Source organism: Arvicola amphibius, chromosome 3 (assembly GCF_903992535.2).
Source record: "Arvicola amphibius chromosome 3, mArvAmp1.2, whole genome shotgun sequence".
Taxonomy (NCBI): Eukaryota; Metazoa; Chordata; class Mammalia; order Rodentia; family Cricetidae; genus Arvicola; species Arvicola amphibius.
The window spans coordinates 129,093,522-129,105,080 of record NC_052049.1 but is presented as its reverse complement, the minus strand read 5'-3'; the positions used below and the strand labels follow the sequence as shown (position 1 = coordinate 129,105,080).

General features: G+C 42.5%; 1 protein-coding gene across 1 annotated transcript in view; it reads left to right on the top strand.

Moving 5' to 3' along the window:
- Positions 1-4,534: 4,534 nt before the first annotated feature.
- Positions 4,535-11,559, top strand: part of Lrrc49 (leucine rich repeat containing 49) — a 107,389-nt gene continuing 100,364 nt past the window's right edge. Inside the window, exons 1-4 of the mRNA XM_038322968.2 lie at positions 4,535-4,769; positions 5,397-5,453; positions 7,497-7,584; positions 11,179-11,376. Coding sequence (XP_038178896.1) covers positions 4,722-4,769; positions 5,397-5,453; positions 7,497-7,584; positions 11,179-11,376 — 391 coding nt within the window. The 5' untranslated portion in view covers positions 4,535-4,721. The remainder of the gene's footprint in view (positions 4,770-5,396; positions 5,454-7,496; positions 7,585-11,178; positions 11,377-11,559) is intronic.

Sequence of the window (11,559 nt, the reverse complement as noted above, 5' to 3'; positions counted from 1 at the left end):
TATGATGTATTTCTTAAAAGTCAAAAATAACCAATAATAAAGCTGTTCGTGTAAGCCTGGTAGAAAAAAAAATAAAGTATAAATAAAGACAGCTTGAGTTGTCAGGGCCACTTAAGTGCAATCCACCTGGTGGTCAGATTTCGTCCTTGCACAGATACCCTTTCCCCATCTCAGGACCTCAACCAGAGTTGAGGCTGGACCCTGGCAAAACACAATCCTTTGCTGTAGAAATTCATTATTCCCTGGTGGTGGTAACTAAAACCATACCTGATCAAAACAGTTCAGCTAGGAAAACCTCTTTAAGGATGATCTGGTTTTAGTTATCTCAGAATGCAGTATAATGTTGAGAATATAAACTGGACAGTGCTGGTGCTTGCCTTTAATCCCAGCACTCAGGAGGCAGAGGGAGGTAGCATCTCTTGAGTTCAAGGCCAGCTTCATCTACAAAACATGTTCTAGGATAGCCAGGGCTACACAGGGAAACCATGTCTTGGAAATAAATTGAGAATATATAGCTACAAATACCATCATGGGATAATACCAAACATGCCCCAAGTATCTGGGATCCTTGTGACTTAAAACTAAGCAGGCAGGGATCCTTCCCTTGGAACACCTGCCAATCCAGTCCTCTTGGTTCCATCAGGAAAGAAGGTCCACCACCACCCCCCCGCCCCGGGCAGAAATTAAGACCTGGGTGGGCTGGGCGGTGGTGGTGCACACCTTTAATCCCAGCACTCAGGAGGCAGGGACAGGCAGATTTCTGTGAGTTCAAGGCCAGCCTGGTCTTCAAGAGCTACTTCCAGGACAGCTGGGGCTGTTACACAGAGAAACCCCGTCTCAAAAATCCAACCCCCACCCAACAAAAAAGACCTGGGTAGTAGGAAATGGATGAGTAGGTGACAACACCTGGGTAGCCAAGTTATTTACATTAATATCAAGACTTAGTTGCATATGAATGTCAAGTTTTTCCCCAGAGGAAATCCTTTAAATTAATAATAAGCTTGAGAATATGATCTGGAGGAAAGATTAGGAAACATTCAAAGGACAAGTAGAAAATATGTGATAGTTACCTGAAGCAGTTAAATGGTGTTTTTTATTTTTTTTAAAAAGTTGTTACCTACCTGTTTTTGTCTGTGTACATACACACATATGGTATGGTGCGCATATGGAGGTCAAAGGCCAACCTGAGGGAGGCAGTTCTTTCCATCCTCTTTGTGAGTCCTGGGGATTGAACTCAGGTCATGCTTGAGTCTTGGTGGCAAGTGCCTTTAACTGGCCATAAAATGAAGGGGCAGAACAAACTCCATTTTGAGAAAGAGCTCCTTTTTAGACAGAATCTAACTTTGGGGAGGGGTGGGGGTGAATGCTGCCCAGCAAAGTCATAAACACTTCCAAGAAACTGTGCCTGCCCTGGTCAAAGTGACCCACCGGGGTGTCCAAACCACATCTGCTTGCTTCAAGATGCCTTGTAGGCATCTAATTAACTGCTGTTTTGAAATTCTTTCTTGCCAACAGTCACTGTTTTAAAATTCCCCCATATTCCAACTAATGAATTCAAAAGTTGTATACTTTACCCAATCCTGAAATGCCAAGGCTTGTGCCACCTTGCTTGCAGTTTTCCCCTTTAAAAACCCATTACCCTGAAGCCTCCAGGCCATTCTCCCCCACCCACTGTGTCAGAGTGTCAGATTAAGGTCTGAATTAGATAACTTGTAATCAATAAACCCCAGTGTGTTTGCATCAGGTACCAGCTCTGTGTTGGTCTTCTTTGAGGGTCCTGTGACACAGACATAACAAAACAACAATTTTAAGTTGGTGATCCAGGGAAGACTTATGTCATCTTTCACTAAACAGCCCTGTCAGTGCTGGCATCCTTCACTGCATTTTCTCATTGATAAAATGAAGCATTCTGACTGGATGGTTTTCCAAGTTCCTTCCATCTCTAACCTTTTCAGGGGAGCTGGAAAAAGCAAAGGATAAACATACACACAAAAGGAATGAGTATGATTAGTAGGGTCTCCTTCAGAGCTCATCAGGAAGATCCAAAACGTCTAGAGCATTAACTACACCAGAATGCCTCCATGATCCATTTAACAGGTACTATCTGAACATCTGCCAAAACACAAGAAAACTCAGCAGTCAGTGACTAGCTGATCCTCCCCATAGGAAGATGACTGGGTTATTTGGGTTTGATCCAATTACTCTAGAGAAATCCACTAAGCAGGGCTTGCATGAGTATCCAGTTTTATTACTGAACCATTTCTAGAGAAGAGTGGGTTTGAGTTTGCCAGAAACAGGAAGGCTGGTGCATTAGCCAGGGTTCCAAAAGGCACAGACTGATCTTCTCAACATGTATTGAAAGGTGATTTATTAGATTGGCTTATAGGATGTGGTCCTGGTAGCCCAATGATGGTCATATCACAGCAGAGAGGCTGAGAATCTGCTAGTTCCTCAGTCCACAAGACTGCATGTCTCTGCAGTCCCAATTTAGTACTTAAGGCTAGGAGTATTCCCGGAGAGCTGCTGGTTGGAAATCCAAAGAAGCTTGTTCTAGTCTTAGAGAAGGAATGCAGCAACAAGACAGATGAACCTGCCAGGAGAAAAGGCAAGCAGGTAGACAGCAAAGTTCCCATAGACCATTGCTTTTCAGCTGGGCTGCCATCAGAAGGTACTCACATTGAGAATAGGTTCTTACCACTTCAAATGATCTTATCAAGGAAATTTCTTGTAGGTGTGCCTCCTGGCTTACATTTTAATTGATTACAGATCTAGTCAAACAGACAACAGAGGTCAGCCAGCACAGTTGAATTGCTGAGAGCACAGCAGTCAGGGATTACATCAGATAATTCCCCCGAGTTTCAGCTGCAACAAGCATGGACTAACTCCCATAGTGCTGATTTGGCTGCTCCAGTCTTTCCTCTGTGCTTCATGTCAGCATCACAGCTAGTGTCTCCACAAGCTTCAGAGTATTTAGCATTCAAAACATTGCTTGAAAAAGGAGTCAACAAAGAAAGATCAGGCTGAACACAAGCTTCAGAAGCAAGACCCACAGACCCAGGTTTGACTGTGATTACAACCAAGGCTTAGCATGATGGGTTTGTGCATCAGACATTGCTCTAAGTAGTTAGCACTCTATAGCTCTCGACAGAGGAAGTGAACACACCCTTACATTACAGATGAGGAATCTGGGCACAGGAAGATAAGGTAGAATGATTAGTAATCAGCAGAGCTATAACTGAAGCCCAGGACTTGACTACCAAGTCCATTCTTGTAATTGCCATGCAGGACTTTATTGATGGTGCCAGAAAATGGGAGGGGGAGTAACTCCGGTTACTTCTTGGAACAGCTGAGCACAGTCTCGGTAGAAAGGAATATAGAGGAGTCAAAATCTTAGGTCAATATTACATCTATGAATAAATAATTAAGGACAGTGGTCTTAAACTGAGCTGGTGTAGGAGGGCAAGGACAAAAAGCACGCAAGGATGTGTAAGCTGTGTTCATCATTTGCATTTCAAACAGTGACAGAATACCACTAAAGAACGGGTTTTAGGCATCCACCAAGATGTGGAAAGCAGCTCGGTATTGAAGAAAGAATATTGGGCTGGCAATTGGAACTACGCTAAGAATTCCAGGTCCTTGAGGAAACTAATTCTTCTGGGCTAGTCTCCTCATGTAAAAAAATGATGGGTTTGGACTAGTTGGGAAATAAGGTTTCCTTCAGCCCGATTATCCTATCCATGTCTCACATATTCAAAGCTAAAATGTCAGTTATAGACCACTTGACTTCTTGGCAAACTTTCCTCAGATTTAGAGCTAAACATTTCTTCTACACAATTATGGAGCCATTGTTTAATCCACGTAATGGTAATAGGGTGGAAGCTTGATTGTTTCAAAGAGAGCTTGGAAGTCTTTAAGAGAGCAAGCAGTAGTAACCAGATGCAAGGTAAGTGTAATTCATGTTTATGGGAATAGAAAGTTAAGCAGTGAGGACAAGCTGGGAAGTTCAGCTTGCCAGGAACATGAACTTGAAGGCAGCTAGTAATAGTCAAAAGAAGTTTAGGTACAGGAAGGGATTATTAGCAAGTCTGGTCTTCAGTTTCCTTTCTCAATTATGTCGACAGTTTTGGAGCTAAGGGTCAGGGGCTGCCAGGTCCAGAGCACTCCGTCCCTCTGCTAGCAGTGGCCTCAGGGAAGCAGCTTCTCTTTCACTGTTTGCCTCCAGGTCCTTCCTGGCCTCGGCTCAGAGGAAGTGCCGAACTGGAGTTCCAAATGGGAAGGTTCTTGGGTGTTTTCATCCAGTTCTTCCCAGCGATTTTCCCAGGAAAACCAGGAGATGTAGGCAAGGGGAATCAAACATCCCGCGGGCAGCGTTGAGGCGGGTCGTAAAGAGGAAAGGACCGGAAGTCGCGGTTGTCATAGCCGCCAATGTGGCCAGCCTCTTCCCCATCTTATCCTCCTCCGGATCCTCCCGCTGTTTTCACGAGACCCGGAAAAAAAAAAGCCAGAACGAGGAAGTGCTGACGCACCGGGCCGCACAGATACACCCCAAGGCTAACCACTCGGACTGTCAACAGATCTGGGACGAGGACCAGACCGGAAATGGTGGTTTCCATGGCAACGCCTGAGCCGGTTGCCTGGGAGATGACCCCTTTTGGTCTCTTTGAATCTTAGCTGTAGCATTACCTCGAAGGAGGTTCGACCATCCTGGACTGTCTCCTGCCATGATTCCCGGGAAATACCGCTCCGTTTCTGGCCGAGCTGCAAACAATGTGAGCTGGGCCTTCCTGCTTTTTTCCCTTTCCAGTAGTCTTGTCCTCTCTGACTGGCGTCTTTGTCCTAGGTGATGGGCTGCATAACTGGGACCAGGGCCGCTCAAGCTATTGTCTGACTGAAGCTAGGGGTTCGTGGGCTAGTCCAGAGCACTCGGAGAGTATTTGAATATGGTATGATGGGTCTTTAAAATCTTGCCGAGGATCTGAGCTCCCAGAAGGTGGAGCTGGTCTGCTAGGTAAACACTGGGATTCCTTTAGTTAGCTCCCACCCCCTTTCTTTCTTTTCTTCGCCTGATAAAGGAACCTGTTCTTAGACACTCTCACCTTCTTCGTTCCTACACTGATATATTGGTTGGCAAGAGAAATGGCAGGGATCAAAAGCCTGAGGTACAAGGTGGGTCGAATTGGTACCTCCGAGATTTTGAAAAATAAATCAATGAAAGCTTTTAATTCTTAGACGTCATTTTACAATTCTTCGGGAAAATGGTTATTAACTAGAAAGGCAAGCAATGATGGAGCATTTGACGGTGTTCCAGTTTTTGTGATGTCTTTATATCATGGGGGGTTATGTGTGTATTTATAAATATTAAGATGACATTTTGTGATTTAATTTTTACATTTCAGGTAAACTGCGGACTTCATCTGGTTATTCAAACGTCATCACTTTCTGACAAAAACAAAGTAAGATTTAAGCAGATTTGAATTTAAGTTGAAAATAAATTGTCAGATCTTCACAAATCATTGCATGCTTTAACAATAGAGTCTGACCTGGAGATGGGTATATATCTATTTTGGTCTTCAGTGTAAAAAGCATATTTTATTTTCTGCCTACAAAAAGCCAAATCACCCCCTAATACCAACTTAGATCATTCCATTGGTTACAAGAGTTCTCCCCCTTACATTTAAACATTTCTGCCGAAGGTATTTCTTAAAATTGTTTGTATGACATAACTTAATTGAGAAATGCTTTTATTTCTTAGACATAGGTAAAATGATGTTGTCATCCTACTGGTGGCATCTTGGGAAGAATAAAATGTAACATTTAGGAGGGCTTCACTCTGTACTTCATTTCCAATCAGGGAAGACAAACTGGCTTAGCAGTGGAAATATTGTTAGAATGTTTGCATAGTGTATTGAGTGTGGGATTGTGTGTGTGTGTGTGTGTGTGTGTGTGTGTGTGTGCACACGCGCGCATGCGCGCGCTTCTGTGTCTATTTCTGTGTCTCTGTGGAGTTACAGGCAGTCGTGAGACACCTGTCATGGGTGTTAGGAACCAAACAGGTCCCATGGAAGAGCAGCAGTGGTCTTAAGCTCAGAACCATCTCTCTACACTCACACCATTTACCTGTAATAGCTTTGAACTCTCCAGAACTGCTGGCTTCATTTGATTTTGAGATGAGCCCTTTTCTTCCTTGCCCGCTTCACCTGAGCACTCACACATGCTCCCCCACCCTCCCATGCTATTCATACACCACACACTTCTCCCTTTAGCCAGAGTGGTCGCGTTCAGCCATCACAATTCAGTTGTTCCCTAAGGAGATGTGAAATAGGCATCCCTGGAGTTCACAGAAAGCAGCAGGAAGAGAATCAACAAGGGCCAGAGGAAGGTGAATGGAAGGGAGCCTGCAGCCTCTAAAATGTGAAAATAGCAAACACTTCCTTGTGTGACTCCCTTGGTCTCATCATCTGATCATCTTCAGTAATAGCTGGATTAATGAAAAATGTATTTCTTATTAATATCAGGCATGATGGATTGCTTGTAAAGCTTTCCTAATTGTCTTTGCCAGGTGAGTCCTTTTCTCCTGTTGCAGCCCTCTTAGGTGTGCTGTGTTTATTTCAACATCCTTTTGGTACCATTCACTGTTTTGAGTGTAGCCATGTAGTGTTCATGGTGATAAGATGCAGATGCTGATGTGGAGGTTAGAGGATGGGTGAATGGGAAGCATCATAAGCCTCGGAAGATATATTTCTAAAGTTTCTGTTGCAAAACATAAGAGGTCATTCTGATTTTGGCTTTCAGTCCTACTATGAAAAATATTTTTAAAAAGTATTTTAAAGATTATTAATTAATTTTAAAATTAACTTTTAAAATAATTAACATTTTTTAAAAATAAAAATTATTGAAAAAGACAGTTAAAATTCTTCTTAAATATGCAATTTTATTATGTTAAAATTTGACATTTAAAGGGTTTTAAAAATCAAAACAGTTCCATTAGCTCTTATTGTTTGCATTTCTTTTTTATTGAGCAAATGACTCTTTCAGTCATGGTATTTGGGGAGGGATTGGAACTATTTTAATCTGATCTTCTATAACTGTTTTATATTTTATGTTTGGAAAATTACACCTCCCATGCAAATTCCAACTTAGCCCATTTTAAAATTTACAACTCATTGTCATTAAGTATGTTCACAGCGTTGTGCAATCGTCACCTCTGTTTAGTTCTAGAACATTTTCATCATTCCAAACATAATCCCATATTTATTAAGCAGTTGCTCCCTATTCCCCACTTATTTTAACCCTTTGGACACTACAGATATGCTTTCTGTTTTTATGAATTTTTCAACTCTGTGTAGTTCATATAATTGGATTAATATGTGGCCCTTCCTGATGTTTTCAAGGGTCAACCTTTTTTAAAGCATATTTTATCTTTTACATTATATTAAACTTTATTTGTTACTGTGATTTTTTTCTCACAGTATCTTTTCTTAAATGCTGTATTGCAGGTTGAATTCAAGCTTAATAGAGAAACACCATCATTTCCTGGCAGACTGTTGCAGCATGACCTAGAGAGAAACTACTCCAGTAGGCAAGGTACTGTCAGAGAACAGAGAGCAGGTTTGCTTTCTTTAAATCATTGTTTCTATGACTAAACCTGAATTACAAAAGGAAATAGTTTAGTCGTTACAAAATTGGTTTGATATTTGTTTAAATCAGAATTGGTGATATAGATTAACAACACACACACACACACACGCACACAAACATACCCCATAGTGGATTGCTTCCTAGGCGTTAAAACTAAATAAACAAACAAAACCAAAAGAAACTTATTTTAGTTTTAATGTAGATTACAATAAAGAATAGGAAAAGAATGTTCTGATCAAATATTAGAAATAAAAATAATGGCTAATCTGAGGATCTGGGAAGACAAGTTTTTTGAAAGCAAGAAGAGTGGGAAGTCGGGCATAGGAAGAAGACATCGTTTTCCCCACTGTCACACAGGCGCACAGGCGCGTCTTCGCTAGAAGCCTTACTCTTGAGGTGAATCACTTGGGAGTTTGTTAGAAGTGCAGCTTCTTGGTGCGTCCCCCGCCCCACCTTGATCATTCTGACTTGGTCAGTTTGGGGTGGCATTTGGGGTGTGTACTCACGGTGCCAGGGTGGTTCTGTCAGGGGTGGTGGTGTGGTTTGTAGACTGCCCTTGAACGGATGGTAGGTGATAGGATCTGCTGTACTTCTGAAGCATGTATGATAAGGGGTGAAATATTACCAAATATTTGCTGATGAGGACATACTGCGGATGTATTGATTTTGTGAAGCCCAGAGGCAAAGTTTCATATATGAGAGCCTTGACCCATAAAATACAAAATAAAAGTAAATTTAGGCAGAAAGAAATTGAATTTTCTTTTTCTTAAAAGGTCCCATTCAAAGCGATTCTCTGTGACAAGACACTCATTTGATGTGTCTTAAATGCAGAGTTGCTCTGTCCAGTGCACCTCTCCCATGGTCTGGGCAGTATTATGTAAAGGAAGCCACACAAGCTGTAGCTGCTCTCTTGACTTCCGGACTCAGTTTTATACAACCTAGAGCATACAACTCTGGAAAAAAATTTAAGTCAACAAATTTTTAAAAATTGAATTTAAGCTTTGTCGGGCAAGAAGATCCACCCACGTGTGGTAAACGGCACTGTCACATCTAGCCCCACACCCCATTCAGACAGTTATTACTTTAAAAATGAACCATGCGCAGCCACCAGCACAACATAACCATGGTTCTCTCAGTCAAAATGAAGGAGCTTGATGTCTCAAAACAAGTCGTCTAAAGTTTAGACTTCAGACTTGTAAGGTTTAGATTCTAAGGTGATTTCCTGAAGGCCTGGTGGGGAGTAGCTGCACGTTAGCCTGTGTCCTCAGGTTGGTAAGATCTAGCTTCCCCAGTGACCCCTGCAATCTCATCAGATCGCTTAAGTAATGGAGGAAGGAGGCGATGCTCAACTTTTGCCTCATGACAAAGGAGTGGGAAATCATGTCAGAATCTTGGTCATCAGATGGTTCTCCAAGATGAAGCTTAGCCGACAGCCACTGCTGTGTGCTCTGCTCCCCGAGCTGCCTGTCTCTACCACCGCCTCTACCACCCTCTCACGTGTCCGTCACCTGCCGCCTCTACCACCTTGTCACGTGTCCATCCACCTGCCGCCTCTACCACCCTCTCACGTGTCCGTCACCTGCTGTCGAGCCTACACCACATCAAGTGCTTTAACCAGTTGTAGACCATTTTGCCTCTGACCACTTTGAGACACTATTTACACTAAAGTGCAGAAATTTCTGATTTTCTTTTTTTAAAAAAAAATAGAAATAAAATACAAAGTAAATTTTCAGTTAAGCTTCTCTAAAGTTTATCCCCTGGTTGGCTCCTACATCTAAACTCTGCTGAGATATAAAATGAGGCCAGCTGTCGAGACCTTACAGATCGGGTCGGGAAGTCAGGGCACGGATGTCCAGCCACCTGGGGGCAGTCCGCATGTCAGTGCATACCCACGTAAATACATGGCTGTCCAAAGGTTCCTGTGTGTTCCACTCACAGGATCTGTGTGTAGATTGTAAGACTTTTTTCACCTAATCGTTTTAGTCTTTTGCATCTACAGAAGGGTGTCTATCACATCAATGGTAAACTGAAAATATTGACATTTGCATGTAAGAGGAGCTGAAATATGTAAGGACAGAATTCTTTCATTCATAAAGAGTAAGTGAAACTTATTCTTTGATTATTTGCCTCTACATTCCAAGTCATGGAAGGTTTTGATCTGTTAAATCTCAGATTGCCTTGAAGTTCTTATAGTAATTCAAAAACCCTAATGAAATGTTAATCAGACAAAATGAGATTCTTTATTCCCTTGCGTTTCCTTTCATCATGTTCCACTGACCTTGGCAGCTAATCTTTATGCTGTAGATAATCCTCGGGCTGTTTTTGGCTTTGGACTCCACATCAGTGTGTTGGTTGCTGTGGCTTGGGGATCCTGCCAGCAAGTGTTCCTCTCGTTTGATGTTTGTTGTTGAGCATGGTGTCAGTTCTAGGTGCTTACCTCTTGGGACAGCATGATTGGCTGTCTTGATGTTTCATGGTCTTTAGTAAAGTGAGATGTGAGCTCTGATTATTTGATGGAAAGCATGAGATGGCCTGGCATTGTAGACTTGGAAAGGCCAGCTAATTCCGATACCACTGCCTTTCAGTTAAGAGGGTGTGTGTGTGTGTGTGTGTGTGTGTGTGTGTGTGTGTGTGGCTTGATTTTAGGCTCTCATCAGTAGTGACAAGAAAGTCTACTAACTTCTTGGTTAGGCTTTTCTCTTCGGGTAGTCTAAGCAGCAGAATTCTGCAGTAGCCTTGGGTTCTATCATCCTACCATCAGGTACTTCCTTGTCCCTTGCTGCTTTCAGTGATGGTCAGTCTCCAGAGACAAATATAGAAGAAAGCCTCTGGTATTCAAAATTTTTAGAGTTTTTTCTCTTTGCTTCCAGACCACTCTGTAATCTTCTATTTCTTTAGAATATACCTTAGTGTTCACCTCTTCCTATTCTCATCTGGGGTGTGTTTTATCATCCACTAACTAGACACACTATGTGCAAAGGGACTGGTCTCCTTTTTAAAGTAGTTATAAGCATTTTTAAAATTTATGTGTGGATGTTTGCCTGCATTGTATCTGTATCACAAGCAAGGCCAGAAGAGGGAGTTGGATCCCCCAGAATTGAGATGGTTGTGAGCTGCCATGTGTGGTTACTGAGAATTAAACCTGAGTCCTCTGTAGCAGCAGCCAGTGCTCTTAACCACTGGGCTCCCTTTGTAGCTCTGTACTGTTCTTTTATAGTCTGTCCTTTTGCACATTGTTCTAGCTTATTCATTTCCTATGTGTTTTTCTTCAAGAAAAGCTTCTATCAGAAACACCCAGCCAACAGCCTTTAGACTTTGCCGGGTATCATATCCTCTCTGAGTCCCAGCTACAGTATCCTCAGTTGTCGACATCCACTTGCTGTCTTTGCAGCATTCTCTAGCAATGGTAGCGGCCTAACGTACAGGGAACAAACAATGATGTGAGGCTTACGTCCGCTATCCCATGTTACTTTCTGTGTCTATCCTATAGCAAAGTCATGTGTTGTGTAGCTTTGTGATAAACTTTTTGATATTTTGAAGGAGATGGAAGAGTAATAAGTCCGTCGCCTCGTAATAAGTCATCATGCATCTCATCCACAACAAACGTGACAGAACTCTGTGGGCTGGACATGAGAACTGCCACAAGCTCCCTGTCAGCATTCGGAGACTCTTCCATTCAGACACCTTCAAAGCCCAGAATCCGGCAGGGCTGTCATAGTGCTGGCCCCAATGTATCTGGTAATGAGGGGCAATCCTGTAGCGTATCCTGTAGTTGGCATGTAGTGTCAGGAGTTAGAACAGTAAAGGGATCAAGACAGCGCCAGAGCACATTAGATTATTTAGCTGGCCTGTGAAGCCAGGGAAAGCTACCTGCACCCACAGAGCACAGAGCTAGGGTTGAGAAAAAGACAACCCCAGTGT